Source organism: Manis javanica, chromosome 8 (assembly GCF_040802235.1).
Source record: "Manis javanica isolate MJ-LG chromosome 8, MJ_LKY, whole genome shotgun sequence".
NCBI classification, from domain to species: domain Eukaryota; kingdom Metazoa; phylum Chordata; class Mammalia; order Pholidota; family Manidae; genus Manis; species Manis javanica.
Genome location: NC_133163.1, coordinates 46,524,829 through 46,543,715, shown reverse-complemented (window position 1 = coordinate 46,543,715; position 18,887 = coordinate 46,524,829). Strand labels below are relative to the sequence as shown.

The following is an 18,887-nucleotide window of genomic DNA, read 5'->3' as shown; positions in this document are numbered from 1 at the left end:
AAATTAACGAGGCGGGGAACAAATAGGACAGAATTACTAAAATATTTCTACTTCTAGTTGGATAAAGAAATTCTTTCATTGTATTTAAACTTACCCTTGGTTTATTTTTGCTTTGTCAAGAAGAGCTTGAGGCTTGAACATTTTTGCCAAGATTTCTGGTGATGTGATGGGCTGACTGACGGCAAGTACACCAGGATTGCCTTCTGACAAAGCACTGTCACCAAACCAGGCAGAAGTCGGTGACAGGGGGCTTCCATCATGAGCATCGTAAGTGGGGGTCATTGTTTTACTATAAAGTCCTGGGCTTGAATATATACTTCCTAATAAATATCATGGAAAATAGGTGTAAGTATGAAGTACAGAATCTTAGTTTTCTATATATACTATGATGATATAAAGCACATTATGAAACACAAGTTTCATTCTGGAAGGAAAGCTTAGTACATTATTTTATCTGTCTTGAAAACATGAAATTAACTAAACTCTGTTTGTATAACATTAGAACATGTAGTAACAAGGTCAAAATATATAAGTTGGTGAAAATTCCAGGGAAAACATCAGTTCAGGAGAATTAGGAGATAAGTTAAGGATATAGCTGAAGCAGAGAGACCAATACTTTTTGTTTTCAATTGTGGCGAGGCTCACCTTTCAGAGGGCCAATGTAAAGAACATCAGTGCCTACAGGAAAGGAAAGGAAAGAAAGGAATTCAGAAGGTAAAGGAAAGGCAGCAGTAGAAGACAGAAACAAAAGAATGAAAAGGAAAAGAAAATTGGAAAAAGAAAAAACAGGTATTTTTTAATTGCGAATCATAAATTGAAGCAAATATTTTATGTGGATTTACGAGTACATAAAGCAATAACCTAAATAAAGTAAGTTTTCTGTCCAACTCCAAAGAATGAAGTGCTGTAGTGGAGTGTCTAGGGACAAACATGTCCACATTTATCACCCTTTGAAAGCCATACTGTTTTGATAAATTCATAGACACTAAAAGAATAATTTTATGCTAATGTTTTCTCAGTGAATTGCTAAACTGGTTCCAACAGATTTATAAACAAAGTATTGAAGCAAAGGAGATAAAATTTTGCCTTAGAAGGGGACTAACAAGGGTACATTTTATAATGAAACCCCTGAAGGCAGGGATACTGTCTTTATCTTTTGATTCCTCAGTATTAAAGAGCTAGGCATATGGTGGATGCTAACTAAAGAAAAATTTGTTGAAATAAGTCAATTAATGATATATCATCTGTCATTTAAACAACAAAAATTAAGATCAGATTGAGTTTAAGTTCAGAATGACATTCTGAACTTTAAATGTTCAAAGGCATCTCCCCTCCTAAGTATTAAATTTGTTAATTATATTTTGTTTTTTAGTCATAATTTTTAAAAATAAAATGTGTAAACAGGTGTCATATTGTTACTGGATATGGAAAGAGAATGGTTGTTTCCCTTACCTAATGTAGGAACATGTTTAGGATCTCTTCTTTACTGTCTGTCTAATCCCCATCCCACCCATGGAATGACAGTAACAATTAAATATAAAAAACTAGCAATAATGCTAGAATTTTTGTAGTTGTCATGTCCTAGTATAAACACACATACAAAAAATCTCTTGCTGGCCACAAGGTATCTAATTTGAAGTCTCCAATATGTGTTCTTCCATTGTTATAGTACTAAATAAACTTGTATAATCTGGACATTGTTAACTCAACAACAAGAAAGCTGTGAACTCTCCTTTATTAGCCTTTAAAGAACACTGGATATTTAGTTGTAGCTTTAAAACCTTGAATCTTAAACAAGGGCATTTTGTGAGAGGATACTTGGGTACCCCACTCTTATTAAAAGGTCTGAAAAGATAACTCCAGCTCAGCTGGGAAAATAATAATTCTGTTACAGAGAGTATACATGTAAGTACCCTGTGGGAAAACATTACCTTATAGACAGAAACTTCTCACTGTTTATTTCAAAGATTTGTGGAAAAACATTACCTTCTAGGCAGAAATTTCTCTTTGTTTATTTCAAAGATTTAGTAAATGTATCTTTTACTAAGAATCTCAGAATACTGGTAATTCATTTCTGTTGTGATGAACTAGAATTACTATTCATAAATGAGTAAAGTTAAAATTGACAATTTCTTTATGAAGTTTCTAAAACAGAAAATATATTCCCCTAAATAACAACATTTAATTGAATCAGCCACCCAAACCCCCCCCTCTCAATTTCCTGTACTTGTATATTCTACACTTCATATCTGATAACTTCATTTTTTCCCTATTTGTTCTTAACTTTGTTAGGCACTCTATGGAAACAACTTTAGAGCTTCCAACAGCCTTATTAATCTCATTTTAAAGAAGCAAACTGAAGCACAGTTTAAATAACTTGTCCAGTGTCAAGAGCTACTAAATTGCAGAACGAAGCTATAAATCAGCCAGTCGCACTGCAGCTATACTCACTGCCTCCTAAGTACCCTAACATATTTAAGCCATTCCCAACTGGTATACATTTATTTCTTTAGTTTTTTGTTTTGTTTTGTTTGTACAGTGCGTTTATTTAAGAGTTACTAATGTCACCACTGTGATTGCTCCCAATAAACATTTTGGGTACTCATTTCCTAATTCTAGCAGCATGGCTGGGTCAGAGGATGTGTCTTAAACTCCTTTTAAGTCTCAGTTCAGTGATAACTGCAACTAGCTAGTATTCCTGATTGCCCAGTTTAAACATACTTGAAGCAGAAAACTAATATGGGGTAAGATGAAGTAACACATTTAGTCAGCAACAAAATACGAGTTTGCTGAACTACATGGAATGGTAACAAAAAACTCTTAAGGAGGAAAAATAAAATAAAGAGTTCAAAAAGCACTACAGTCTCAGGCTAACTACTGTCAGTGATAAAAAACCCCATGGAACTAATCGCTCCTGAGAGTATTGCTTTATGTTAGTGCAGTAGAATCTGCCTCTTAACTTACTTATTACTAATTACCTTTTACATATTCTATTTATAAAGAGAGTACTAAAGTATTAAATATATTTTAGAAAATTTTCCATCAACCTATCTCATACCACTTAAAAAACAAATGACAGCAGAACTAAAAACATATAAATGTTGACATTATGAATGAATTAAAATACATAAATATGAAATAATTATAAAGTGTAATAATTAAACAGTATTAAAAGGAAATAGAAAAGGATTTTTTATATTTGTGAAGATTTTCTCAAGAGTGAAAACCCAGAGCTATTAACTACAGAACTATAAATGTGACTACATAAAAATGTAAAACTTCACTAAGAAAGTCCACAAAATTTAAAATATGCTAATATAAGGATAATATATATACTATGTATTTATTTTTTAATTTTAATTTTTTTGGTGTCATTAATATACACGTACATGAACAATATTGTGCTTACTAGACTATCACCCCCTTCTCAAATCCCCACCACATACCCCATTACAGTCACTGTCCATCAGCACAGTAAGATGCTACAGAATCACTACTTGTCTTCTCTGTACTATACTGCCTTCCCCGTGTTCCCCCTCACACACACACACACACATTATGTGTGCTAATCATAATGCCCCTTTTTCCTCTTATTCGTCCCTTCCCACCCATCCTACCCAGTCGCTTTCCCTAATTGTTAGTCCATTCTTGGGTTCTGTGAGTCTGCTGCTGTTTTGTTCCTTCAGTTTTTGCTTTGTTTTAATACTCCACAGATGAGGGAAATCATTTGATACTTGTCTTTCTCCACCTGGCTTATTTCACTGAACATAATACTCTCTAGCTCCATCCATGTTGTTGCAAATGGTAGGATTTGTTTTCTTCTTAGGGCTGAAGAATATTCTATTGGGTATATGTACCACATCTTCTTTATCCATTCATCTACTGATGGGCACTTAGGTTGCTTCCACTTCTTGGCTATTGTAAATAGTGCTGTGATAAATGAGGGTTTCCATTTAAATATAAAGTAACTGAAAGCAGGGATGGTTCTACTGTCAGATGCCTTCAGCAATATAAATCATGTATAAATTAAAATTTTAAATTAACCTTACTGTAATGATAGACATATTCTTTTATTCTCTTTTACTTCATCAATCTTTAGGCTACCTGCAACCCTTTCTCCTTACTCCCACCTCCACATTGGACTGGAAGTAAATTTGATTTTCTTCTAAAAGAATGATTTGTTCATTTTGTAACATATTCAGAAACCAATGACTCAGCAACACGCTAGTCTAAATTCCTCAGCCTGATATTAAATACCTTTCAGAGTGATCCTGAAATTCCTTCAAGGTCCCTCTTCCATGAACTAATTCAAGTGGTTTAGTCACGGACTGTACTGCTTTTTTGCCAGGATGTTCTTTGTCAAAATCTTTCTGCTTGAGTTGTCTTTTCTTCTTACCAAAATACTAGCCACTGGAACTTAGCTTAAGTCACAAACTTAATTCCCCAAACCATAAACTGAATATCCTCTATTTGGGATTGTTTTGTCTTCTGAATTCCTACATTATTTTCTGTAACATTTATTTGCCACTTATATATTATCTCCTTAAATACAGTAACTTCTTTTCAACTAGCCTATAAACTACTTAGGAACAATGGTTGTCTTTCTTCTTGTTATCTCTCAAGTGAGTACAATCGGTGTATGAGTAGAAACATAAAAGTTACAAGGTATATGTGACCTTAGATGTTCCTAACCTAACTGTACCATTTCTTCAACCTCAAAATGTGATAAGATAATCCATTTCAGTGGGCTGTAGTGAGAATTGAGTTTCCACAAATAGTGTGAAATAGTTCCACAGATAGTGTGAAATAGTTCTGAGTGTAAGTACTAATTGTGTTTGCTTTCATGATTATCAGCACCCCAGAGTTAAAAAAGTCCAGAACAACCTAAAATTAGTTTACATAGTTGTTAGAGACCTATCCTAAGAATTGGATTTATAAATGTGTGACAGATGGAATCACAGAATACTATAATGTCCAGTCCCTATATATGCCCAGGATAAAGAACTACATGTAACCTTATTAACTAGACAGATCTAGCTACCCAAAAGACATTGTCCATGTTCCTGCTGGATGCCATATGCTAAATTAAGTTCTCATAAGAAAGGTAAGAGTACCTTCATGCAGGGAACTCAAAATTATTAGGAAAGATACAGTACACCACCAAACACAAAAGGGTCTGATGACTTATGCCACCTTTATCATGTTGGGAGTAGGTAATAGAAGGAAATCTGAGAAAGCTTCTTAAAGCAACAAAACCTTAAAGGAAAAATACAGAGAAGCAAAGGGACCATTATATGCAAAACATAGGGAAGGCTGTAAATAACCCAGCAGAAGTAATAATGTTGTAACTAAATAATGGTTCACATAATACAGAAAAAAAGGAAATACTAAAAAGTCATCCAATTTCTGCAAAGAACTGAGCTCAGTTACTATCATCCCTTTGTGACTCTTTCTGAGCAGAAAATCAGCCTTCCTCTTTATTGATGCATATTAACACCTGACATGATGATTTGCATATGACAGACTGGTGGTGATTTTGATTGAGGGAAAAGATGCTTAAGGACAGTTTTTTGTTGTTTTTTTTTTAACTTGTCCACTCTTCTGACCTATGTAATCCATTTATCCAGTATCAAAAACACACAGACATACAGTCCACGGTTCTCACACTGAGCCCTTGCTTAGTCAAAGGCTACCTGATCCAGGAGTGCTGAGAGGCCCTTCTAATTCCAGGGCCTCATCCTCAGGTTGGTCATCCAGCTTTTTCTTTTTTTTCTTTGTTGGATCCCTGGGTTTTCTCAAGAGAGAAAGTTCTTCGGGGTGTCTGATATCTGTTAAAATAAGAAAACAGATTATTTTACTAGAATAATGAAAAATTTAAATACTTTATACTTGGTAAATACATCTATTAATCCATTTCAAGGTAAAAATTTATAATTTCCTTCCCTGTCTATATTTTGCCAGCCACTTATACCATGTGAAAATGAATTACCAAAGCACTCTTAATTCATAACTATCTAATAAATGTAGTTACCTCAAAGTGGCGAGATAACAATCTACAAGAGAACAGAAAACCTAGAAGTCGTGTGTGTGTGTGTGTGTGTGTGTGTGTGTGTGTGTATATATATATATACACACACACACACACAAATCTAAAGCCTTAAGAAATTATGCTTTATATCCAACTACAGCAACTAGGCAAGAAGAAAAAAATGCAAATTTGGAAAGGAAGAAGTAAAACTGTCATTTTGCAAATGACATGACACTGTATACAGAAAACCCTTAAAAGACTCCAACAAAAAACAGAGTAAATGAATTTGGTAAAGTTGCAGGATACAAAATCAATATAAAACAGTATGTTACATTTCTGTACATAAATGAACTATCAAAAAGAGAAATTAAGAAAACATCCCAACAAAAAGAATACTTCTAAGAATAGGACACAGATGAAAACCATAGGACACAGATGAAAGAAACTGAAGATGACACAAATGAATGGAAAGACGTGCCATGGACTGCAAGAATATTGTTAAAATGTCTATACTACCCAAAGCAATCTACATTTTCAACATACCACAGGGTATCTATCTGAAGAAAACAAGAACACTAACTTGAAAAAATATATGCACCTCGACATTCATTGTAGTATTATTTACAGTAGCCAAGATATGGAAACAACCTAAATGTCACTGACGCATGAATGAATAAAGATGTGGTATATATACATCAGAATTATACTAAATCACACCATTTGTGACAACATGGATGGACCTTGAGTGTATTATGCTAAGTGAAATAAATCAGAGAAAGCCAAATACCTATGATTTCACTTACATGTGGAATCTAAAACACAAAGCAAAACTAAGACTCATAGATAACAGAGAATATAGATTGGTGGTTACCAAAGGGAAGGGTGTTGCAGGTGGGAGTAATACAGGTGAAGGTATTAAGAAGTACAGAGAAGCACAAGTAGTGACTCTATAGCATTTTACTACGCTGATGGACAGTGACTGCAATGGGGTATGTAGGGGGGACTTGATAGTATGGATAAATGTAGTAACCACAATGTTGCTCATGTGAAACCTTCATAAGATTGTGGATCAATGATAGCTTAATAAAAAAATAAAATAAAAAGTACAAACTTCCAGTTATAAAATACATAACTCATGGGGATATAATGTACAGCACAGGAAAATAGTCAATATTGTTTTAACTTCATATGGTAACAGTAACTAGATTTATTGTGGTGATCATTTCACAATATATATAAATGTTAAATCCCTATGTTGTATATTTGATATTATTCATCTTAGTCAATTTTTTAAATTTTAAAAAATTTGGTCAATTTTTTATGTATGCACCCTTACATTAATCACCACACTATTTGCAATAGCCAAAATACTGAAGCAACCTAAGTCCATCAATAGATGAATGGATAAAGAAGATGTGTTACATATATGCAATGGAATATTATTCAGCCATAAAAAAAAAAAGAAATCCCACTATTGCAACAACATGGATGGACCCAGAGGGTATTATGCTCAGTGAAATAAGCCAGGTGGAGAGAGACAAATACCATGATTTCATGTATTTGTGGAATATAAAAACAAAGCAAAACAAAAGGAACAAAACAGCATTAGAGACAGAGAAGCGACTAGTGGTTACCAAGGGGGAGGGGTTGAGTTGGGGTGGGGAGGATGAGGGGGATAAAAGGACACAATAATTTGCAATCACAATTTAAGTTGGTTGTGGGGATGGCAGTACAGCATGGAGAATATAGTCAATGATTCTATAACATCTTTCTATGTTGATAGGTAGTAACCGCACTAGAGGGAGTGAGGATGTAATAATATGGGTAACTGTTGAACTACTGTGTTGTATATTTGAAACGAACATAAGATTGTATATCAATAATACTTCAACTAAAAAAATTTTTTAGTCAATTTTTAAAATTAAACTTTATATTACATGGTAGTCCTCATTCATTCTGTATGTCATAAGTTACATATGATACATGAAGTAAATGTAGAGAAAATATTTCATGTCATTACCAAATCTTAACATTTGGTAATGTTTCAACTTTTCTGCTTTGTATCAAACTTTTCTGCTTTGTATCAAATGGCTACAAATTGCTGTGTTTATCCTACTTATTTTCATGTGAGGAATCTGGAAAGAGGGAAAATGGTTAAATGAAACTAACAAAAGAATTAAAAATAATCCTAATAGATATGTTACAAGTATCATACATATTACATACCATGTTCATGAATGGCAAGAACTACTTAGTCAGTTCTCTCCAAACTGAGCTAAAGATTCATGGAATCCTAGTCAAAATTCCAACTCGCTCTTTTGTACAAGTTGACAAGTTGATTATAAAATTTATATGGAAATGAGAAGAATCCTAGGATAAAGCAATTTTTAAACAGAATAAAGTTGGAGGACTTATATTATCTGATTTCAAGACATAATAAAGCTATACCAATCAAAACAATACAATTATTGACTAAATGCTAAGTCATATATATATATATATATATATATATATATATATATATATATATATATATATATATATATATATATATATATATATATATAAATGACTAGAAAAAAACAGCCCAGGTTTAAGTGAAGCAATTACTCTGGACAAAGGTGCCATATCAATTCAGGCAGAAAGGAAAATCTTTTCCACAAACAGTTGAATGAGAAATTCCCATGTTTAAAAAAAAAAATTAGCCCTTAACTAACATAATATGAAAAAGTTAATCCCAAATAGATCACAGAATTAAAGGAAAATATAAGTAAACAAAAGACTTCTTAGGAAACACACACCACAAAAAATTGCCCTTTATTACATGAAAAACCCTGTTCTTTAAAAGATACTGTTGAGAAAACAAAAAGGCCAGATGTGTATTTGGACAAAATATTCACAAACCATTATATGTATCTGACAAAGGACTTCTGTCCTGAATATATAAAGAACCCATACAACTCAATAATAAGCAGACCAATGGGCTAAAGATTTGGACAAGTACTTTACCAAGAATATGTAAGAATGCCCAAGAAACACCTGGATAGATGTTCAACATTGCTGGTCAGGGAAATGCTAATTAAAATGATCAAATAGCATTAGACAACCATCAGAATAGCAAACATTAATAAGACTGATAATCCCCAGTATTGGGTGAGGATGTGGAAAAGAAACTGGAACTTTCATATCCAGCTGGTGGAAATGTGAAATGAGACGATTTTGGGAAATAGTTTGGCAGTTTCTTATAAACGTATATACAATTACATCAGACATTCCACTCCTAGTTATTTACTTAAGAAAATGAAAGGCACATTAGTAATAGCTTTACTCATAAAAGCCAAAACTGGAAATAACCCAAATGGATAGCCAAAATGCAGTAATCTCATACCAATGGAATACTACTTATACAGTGGAACACAACTCATCACTAAAATGAAACAAATAATTGATATATGGAATAACATGAATGTATCTCAAAATCATTACACTAAGTAGAAGAAAACAACTAGAAAAGGGTATATACTGTATGATTCCATTCAGAAAACTTTTTAGAAAATGACAACACATCTATAGTCACAGAGCAAATCAGTGCTGCCTGGCTAAAGTTTGAGAGCTAATGGAAAAGTTCTGGGTCCTAATTTTGGTAGTCTCACAAATGTAAAGATCTGTCAAAACTCATCAAATTGTACACTTTAAATATGTACAGCTTATTGTACATATAGCAAAATAAAGTTAATTTAAAAAAAGAGTGTAACAGAGGAAGAGTCAAGAAAAAACAAAAAAACTTGAAAAAGTAGCCAAAGGAGAATCACCAGGTCTACCTATATTATCTCAATGCTTGGCAACACTATACTGTGTGCCACGGTACAAGACTAGACAACAAGATGCAAACGACTACATAACTTGTAATGCTACAGTTTGCTAAGTTACCCAGTTTTTCATGTGGCAGTTTGTACCTTCAGGAGCCCACAGTACCCACTAGATTCAATTCAGTATAATAGGTTCAGGAAGCTTTCTGTCTGTAGGAGACACAAAACTTGGACGGACCTAACTGCTGTAGAGCTGCCGAGGCATCATCTGAGGCAGACGCACACAGCCAAGCTACCTGCATGCCAATCTCAGTTCCACTGTTTATCAGCTGTGTGACTTTGTGGGAGCTACTCACCCTGCCAGTGTCTAAGTTTCCTCATCTGTAAAATGAGACTAATAGTACCTCACGAGGTTGTTGTGAAAATTAAATGATTAACATGGGTAAAGTTCCTTTAACAGGGCCTGGCACATAAGTACTTCATTAAGTATTAGATATTAATGATTTTCTCTAATTAAAAAAAATACATACAATCATGGTAGAAATCTAGAAATTACAAAAAACGTGTAAAAGTCATTTAATACATGTTCTTGAAAAATGGAATATGACCATGTAAATAAGTGATCATTTCAACAGATGTATAAAATTCTACTGTGTAACTTGTCCAAAGAAGAAATTCAGATGGCCAACAGGCACATAAAAAGATGCCTCACATTGCTAATCATTAGAGAAATGCAAATTAAAACCACAATGAGATACTGCCTCACACCAATTAGGATGGCCAACATTCAAAAGACAAGGAACAACAAATGGTGGTGAGGATGTTGAGAGGAACCCTCCTACACTGCTGGTGGGAATGTAAATCAATTCAGCCATTGTGGAAGGCAATACAGAGGTTCCTCAGAAAACTGAAAACAGAAATACCATTTGATCCAGGAATTCCACCCCTAGGAATTTACCCAAAGAAAACAAAATCCCAGATTCAAAAAGACATATGCACCCGTTTATCGCAGCACTATTTACAATAGCCAAGATATGGAAGCAACCTAAGTGTCCATCAGTAGATGAATGGATAAAGAAGATGTGGTACATATACACAATGGAGTATTACTCAGCCATAGAAAGAAAACAAATCCTACTATTTGCAACAACACAGATGGAGCTAGAGGGTATTATGCTCAGTGAAATAAGCCAGGCAGAGAACAAACAAATGATTTCCCTCATTTGTGGAGCATAACAACAAAGCAAAACTGAAGGAACAAAACAGAAGCAGACTCACAGACTCAAAGAAGGGACTAGCAGTTATCAAAGGGGAGGGGTGCGGAGGGAAGGAGAAGGGAATGGAGGGGTATTATGATTGGCACACATGGTGTGTGTATGGGTCACAGGGAAGATAGTGTAGCACAGAGAAAAAAAGTAGTGACTCTGTGGCATCTTACTAGACTGATGGACAGTGACTTCAATGAGGTATGGGGGGACTTGATAATATGGCTGAATGTAGTAACCACAATGTTTGTCATCATAAGAGTGTATATCAGTTGCTGATGGACAGTGACTATAATGGGGTATGTGGGGGTGACTTGATAATGGGGGGAGTCTAGTAACCATAATGCTGTTCAAGTAAGTATACATTAATGATATCAAAATAAAAAATTTTTAAAAAGAGTGTATATCAGTGATACCTTAATAAGGAAAAAAAGCATCAAAAGGATCTGATTCCAAGTAAATTAACCAATAAGCAGAGAAAAAGCCAACTCTACTTAAAAGAATACAAAAAGAAATTTGGCCACCAACAATGTAAAATTAATAGAATCTAGCATTCAATAAATCATTACAGGCATAAAAGAGACAGGAAAATATAACTAACTATAGTAAAGGAAAAAAAGAAATGAGGAAAAATAACTACAATGTAAAGATCAGTAATCAAAGATTTTAAAATAGCTATTATAAGTATGTTCCATATGTTTATGTAGAGGAAAGCACAAACAAAACAAAGAGAAAAATGAAAGACTTATGTGTTTTTAAAGGCCAAAATCAAACTTCTGATGATTAAAAAATACTTCTGAAATGAAAACATGCTAGATGAGATTAACAGCAGACTGGCAGACAAAGATAAATGAACTTGAAGACATAGCAATGGACAGTACCCAAAATGAAACAGAGAATGGAGCCTGAAAAAAAGAACAGAGAAATCAGTGACCCCTGGAACAGTAACAATTGGTCTAACGTACCTGAAAGCAGAGCCTCACAAAGGTTGAGAGGTATGGGAAAGGACAGCAAAAATTACTTGAAGAACTAACAGTTGAAAATTATCCAAATGTGATGAAAATTAAGCCCACAGACCTAAGAAACACAATGAACCTAGAACAGAATAAACCTAAAGAGAACTATGCCAGGACACATCAGAATTAAAATGCTGAAAACCAGAAGAAATCCCTAAAAGTCTAACAGAGAAAACATAGAGGAACAAATAAAAGAGGAATAACAGACTTCTCTCTAATTATGCAAACCAGAAGATAACAGAAAGGCATCTGAACATTACTTAGGGGAGAAGAAATCTAAATTTTTTTTCTGCTTCTGCATTTTTTAAAAATTAAGGTATCATTGATATACAATCTTATGAAGGTTTCACATGAGCAACATTGTGGTTTCAACATTCACCCATATTATCAAGTACCCCCCCACCCCATTTCAGTCACTGTCCACGAGCATAGTAAGATGCTATAGTGATTACTTGTCTTCTCCATGCTATGCCACCCTCCCTGTGACCTACATATATTGTGTGTGCTAATTATAATGTCCCTTAATCCTTCTCTCTCCCTCCCCACCCACCTTCCCCAAACCCTTCCCTTTGGTAACCTTCTTGGAGTTTGTGAGTCGACTTCTGTTTTGTTCCTTCAGTTTTGCTTCATTGTTACACTCCACAAATGAGGGAAATCATTTGGTACTTGCTCTCTGCCTGGCTTAATTGACTGAGCATAATACACTCTAGCTATATTCATGTTGTTGCAAATGGTAGGATATGTTTTCTTCTTATGGCTGAATAATATTCCATTGTGTGTATGTACCACCTCTTTATCCATTCATCTAGTGATGCGACACTTAGGTTGCTTCTGTATCTTGGCTATATTGTAAATCGTACAATGATAATCAATGGTGCATATGTCTTTTTGAATCAGGGATCTTGTTTTCTTCAGGTAAATACCTAGGAGTGGAATTCCTAGGTCAAATGGTATTTCTACTTTTAGTTTTTTGAGGAACCTCCATATTGCTTTCCACAATAGTTGAAGTGATTTACATTCTCACTAACAACATAGGAGGGTTCTCCTTTCTCCACATTCTCACCAGCATTTGTTGTTTCTTGTCTTTTGGATGTTGACCACTCTAACTAACTGGTGTGAGGAGGTAACATCTCATGATGGTTTTCATTTGCATTTCCCTGATAATTAGCGATCTGGAGCATCTTTTCATGTGCCTGTTGGCCAACTGAATTTCTTTGGAGAAGTGTCTGTTCAGATCCTCTGCCCATTTTTTAATTGGGTTATTTGATTTTTATGTATTGAGGGGTGTGAGCTCTTTATACAAGAAATCTAGAATTTTCACCCAGCTGCAGTATCTTGCAAAAGGGAAGGCAAAATAAGTTACATAGACAAACAAACGGTGAAAAATGTCACCACCAACAGACCTGCACTATAAAAAGGACATCACAGGAAGTTCTTCAGGTATTAGAAAAAGGATATCGCATGGAAAATATCCTCAGAAATAGCACAGAAAAATGGTAAATGTGTGCATAATTATACCATTTTGTCTTATTTTCTAATACTTTTAAGACATTGTTTTAGGGGAAAATAATATATTGTGAGTTTTAGCATATGTGAAAGGAAAACATGACAATAGCAGAAAAGGAGAATAAAGGAACATGGAAGTATACTGTTATTAAGATTATTATACTACGTGTGGAATGGTATACTATTTGAACACACACTGAGAATATGTTAAATAAAGTCATACACTATAAATCCTAAAGCAACCACTAAAAAGCCAAAAAAAAAAAAAAAAACGTAAGAGCTAGTAAGTCACTGGTGGAGATAAATGCCATCACAAGAAACCCCCCTCACTCTAAAAGAGGGAAAGAGAAAAAAATGGAACACAGAAAATAAAAAATACTAAGTAAAAACCAAATACCAGGATGGTAGATTTAAACCTAACCACATTGACAGCCATGTTAACTATAAATGGTCTAAACAGTTTATGAAAAGGCAGGGATTGGCAGAATAAATTTAAATAACAAGTCCTAGGCATACGTTATTTAAAAGAAATCTAGTTAGAAGACACAGATGAAAAGAAACAGGACAGAAAAAGATAAACAATGCTAATACTAATTAAAAGCTAACTATAGTATTGTTTTCATATCAGACATTATGTTCCAAAGCAAACAATATTACCAAGGGGTCATATCAAGTGTTAACAGAGTAAATTCTTCAAGAGGATAGTACAATTTTAAATGTGTGCACATACTAATAAAAATACTTCAGTAAAACTGAAAGAAGTGAAAGGATAAGAAAAGACCAACAACTATAGTTGAAGAGTTCAACGTTCCTTTCTTATCAACCAACTTGACCTATCATTTACAGAACATTCCCACTCAGTGACAATGTACATTCTTTCCATATGCACTAGAAAGTTTTAAATTCTTGGGATAAATCTCACTTGATCATGATGTGATCATTTATATACTGCTGGATTCAATTTCCTAAAATCTTTAAGGACTTTTGTGTCTGTGAACAAAAATCATTAAAGAGATCATAAACTGGTCTTCATCAAAATTAGGACTTTTGTTCTTTAAAAGACAGTGAAATAAAAGGGTAAGCTACAGACTAGTGAGAACATATTCACATAACATATAGCCAGTAAGTTTTCCATATCTGGAATATACAAAAAAAATGCTTACAACTCAATAAAGTGATAACCTGCTTTTTAAAAGGGAGGCAAAGAATTCAGCATTTTACCAGAGAAGATATATGGGTGGCAATTAAGCACGTGAAAAGAGGCTCAACATCATTAGTTATGGAGGCAACGCACATTAAAGCTACAAGGAATTATTACCCCACATTCATTAGAATTGACAAGAAAATGACAAAATTCAAATGATCCTTTATTTCTTTTTATTCTTTATGTTTACAGAAAAAGTAATTATTTTTACTCCTAAAACAAACTTTCTGTATAAGAATCCTTACGTACAACTTAACTTACCCAAGGGAAATAACTTTTATAATTAAAAATAACTTTTTTTAACACACTGAGTTTCAGTTAATCTGAGTTCTGTTCTGCTACCATTGTGAGCTTTCTCTATCCCTGCCAAAGAGATTCTTCTTCACAAGAGTAGAATGAACAGAAAGAGAAAAAATGTGAATGAATTAGTGTATGTCTAATGTTACTGGACATATACTAATGTCTGAGACCCAAGTAACATGTTATATTGATGACATGGCATGGTAGCAAGCTCTAAACACAGAATATATTCCTTTATAGAAGTAGCTCTACATAACTTTTCAAACTTTGGGAGATTTTTTATTTCTTTTTAACAAGGCTCTTCATTTGTAAAGCCTGTGTTTCAGAATACATGTTCATAAAAGAACTTAGCATGCTTTGCCCAGTGTTCTTTTCAAAAAAAGGAAGGAATATATAACTAAGAAGTTCATCATTATATAAAAAGCATTTTCTTAAAAGTTAAAAAATAAAAAAAAGATAATTTTTGCCAAATAAAATACTTGGAAAGCAATTCATCAAAACTCACATGCTAAGACTAGATAATCTGAATAGGCTTACATCTATTAAAGAAACTGAATCAATAATTAATAACCATCCAAATCAGAAAGCACTAGAGCCAGATGGGTTCAGGGGTAAATTCTACCATTTTTTCTAATTTCACTAGAGATATCATTGACATACAGCACTGTCTAAGTTTAAGGTATACAGCATAATGACTAACATATATTGTTAAATACCACATTAAGTTAACATTCATCATGTCATAAACATAAACATGCACAGAAGTTTTTTTTCCCTTGTGATGAGAACTCTTAGAATCTGCTCTCTTAACTTTTAAATATGCCATATGGCAGTGTTAGGCTTATCATGTTGTACATCACTTTCCAGTATTTTATCTGGTAAAACTAGAAATTTTTACCTTCTGACCACATTCATTCAATTCCCCTACTTTCCACCTCCAGTAAACACAAATCTGGTTTCTTTTTCTTTGAGTTTGTTTTGTTTTTAGTTTTGTTTTAGATTCCACATATAATACAGTATTTGTCTATCTGACTTTACACTTAGCAATAATGCCCTTAAGGTCCATCTATGTTGTCACAAATGGCAGGATTTTATTCTTCTTTATGGCTGAATAATATTCCGTTGTGTGTGTATAATGTGTGTGTGAATATATATACAGAGAGATCACACAATTTCTTCATCCATTCATCCATCAGTGGACATTCTGGGAGATTTCACTTTGGGAGGTTGTTTCCATGTCTTGGCTACTATAAATAATGCTGCTATGAATATGGGGGTGCAGACAGTTCTATGACATAGTGTTTTCATTTCCTTTGGATATAGTCCCAGAAGTAGAATTGCTGGCTTATATATAGTAGCTCTATTTTCAATTTTTTGAGGAACGTCTATACTGTTTATAATATCGATTACACCAATTTACAATTCCACAAACATGCACAAGGGTTCACCTTTCTCCACATCATTGCCAGCATTAATCTTGGTCTTTTTTTTTTTTAACCTTTTTTTTTTTTTGAGAGGGCATCTCTCATATTTATTGATCAAATGGTTGTTAACAACAATAAAATTCTGTATGGGGGGGGTCAATGCTCAATGCACAATCATTAATCCATCTCAAGCCTAATTCTCGTCAGTCTCCAATCTTCTGAAGCATAACGAACAAGTTCTTACATGGTGAACAAATTCTTACATAGTGAATAAATTCTTACATGGTGAACAGTACAAGGGCATTCATCACAGAAACTTTCGGTTTTGATCACGCATTATGAACTATAAACAATCAGGTCACATATCAAATATGAATATTCGTTTGATTTTTATACTTGATTTATATGTGGATCCCACATTTCTCCCTTTATTATTATTATTATTTTTATTTTTAATAAAATGCTGAGGTGGTAGGTAGATGCAAGATAAAGGTAGAAAACATAGTTTAGTGCTGTAAGAGGGCAAATGTACATGATCAGGTGTGTGCCTATGGACTAAGTATTAATCCAAGCTAGACAAGGGCAGCAAAACATCCACGGATGCAGAAGATTTCTCTCAAAACAGGGGGGGTGAGGTTCTGAGCCTCACCTCTGTTGATCCCCAATTTCTCACCTGATGGCCCCCCTGCGACTGTGCCTGTCTTAGGTTGTTCCTCCCTTGAGGAATTAATCTTGGTCTTTTTGATGAGACCTTTTAATAGGTGTGAGGTGGTGGTATCTCATTGTGGTTTTGACTTGTATTTCCCTAATGATTAATGATGATGAGTATTTTTTTATGTACCTGTTGACCATTTGTATACCTTCTCTGGAAAAATGTCTTCTGGTCTGTTGCCTATTTTCAAATTAGATTATTTGGTATTTTTGCTGTTGAGTTGTATGAGGTCTTTATGTATTTTGGATATTAACCTGTTATCAGATACATGGTTTGTAAATATCTTTTCCCACCTCCATAGGTTGCTTTCCATCTTGCTGATCATTTCTTCTGCTATGCAGAAATTGTTTTGATGTAATCCCACTTACCTATTTTTGCTTATGCTATTTCCAAAAAAATCATTGCCAAGCCCCATGTCAAGGAGCTTTATTCCTCTCTACCAGACACTTAAGGAAGAAATTATAATACTTCTCTACAGTCTTCTTCAGAAGACAGAAATAGAGGGAATACTTCCTAATTCATTCTATGAGGTTAGCATTATTCCAATACCAAACCCAAAGACATTACAAGAAAATTATAGACCAATCTCTCATGAACACAAATGCAAAACTCTTCAACAAAATATTAGCAAATATGACCAAACAATGCATGAGATGAATTAATGAATTATACACTGTGACCAAGTGGGATTTATGCTAAATATGCAAGGCTGGCTCAACACCCAAAAATCAGGTAATTCACCAAATCAAAAGCCTAAAGAAAATTCACATGATCACATAAGTAGGCATTTTTAAAAAGCATAACAAAAAGCCAACACTCATTCACGATAAAATTCAGTAAACCAGAATAGAAGGGAACATGTCCTCAACTTGATAAAGAATATATACAAATACAAATACTCTTCAGCTACAAAACATACATGCTGGTGACAAACCTAAAGATTTCACACTTAAGGTCTGGAACATGGCAAGGATGTCTGTCCTTCCTCTTTTACCATTGCTTTTCAAAGTCATACTGGAAGTCCTGATTAATGCAGTAAGATAAGAAAAGGAAATAAAATGTATACAGGTTGAGAAGGAAGAAAATTGTCTTTGTTTGCAGATGACACGACCATCTCTATAGAAAATCTAAAGAATCAATAAAAACTCCTGGAACAAAAAAATGACTGTAGCAAGGTTGTAGGACAAAAAGTAAATATATAAAAGTAAACTGCTTTTAAAAATACCAGCAATGATCAAGTGGAAATGAAGGGTAGAACAAATACTACTGACATTAGCACCACAAAGTTAAATAAATAATAATAGTTATAAATCTATTCAATCACAAAATTGATATGAGGAAAACTATAAAACTGTGATGAAAGAAATCAAAGAAATAAACAAATGTTCACAGATAGGAACACTTAATGTTATTGTCAAGATATCAGATCTTCTTGACTCAACCTAATGATTCAATACCATCAAAATCCCACAAGTTATTTTATGTATATCAACAAACTAATTCTAAGGTTTACATGGAAAGGGAAAAACCCAGAATACCCAACACAATATGGAAGAAGAACAACGTTGGAGGACTGATACTATTTGACTTCGAGAATTACTATAAAGCTACAATAATCAGGAT

The 18,887-nt window shown here is 33.8% G+C and overlaps 1 protein-coding gene across 4 annotated transcripts in view; it reads right to left on the bottom strand.

Annotated features, from left to right (window-relative positions):
* FERMT2 (FERM domain containing kindlin 2) overlaps positions 1–18,887 on the bottom strand; it is a 77,635-nt gene that overhangs the window by 22,596 nt on the left and 36,152 nt on the right. For 2 of the 4 annotated variants that reach the window (XM_017662154.3, XM_017662159.3), the window contains exons 4-6: positions 5,694–5,828; positions 646–678; positions 95–320 (exon numbers count right to left, since the gene is read on the bottom strand). In XM_017662154.3, coding sequence (XP_017517643.1) covers positions 95–320; positions 646–678; positions 5,694–5,828 — 394 coding nt within the window. The remainder of the gene's footprint in view (positions 1–94; positions 321–645; positions 679–5,693; positions 5,829–18,887) is intronic. The other 2 variants (XM_017662158.3, XM_017662161.3) reach the window with 1 other exon arrangement.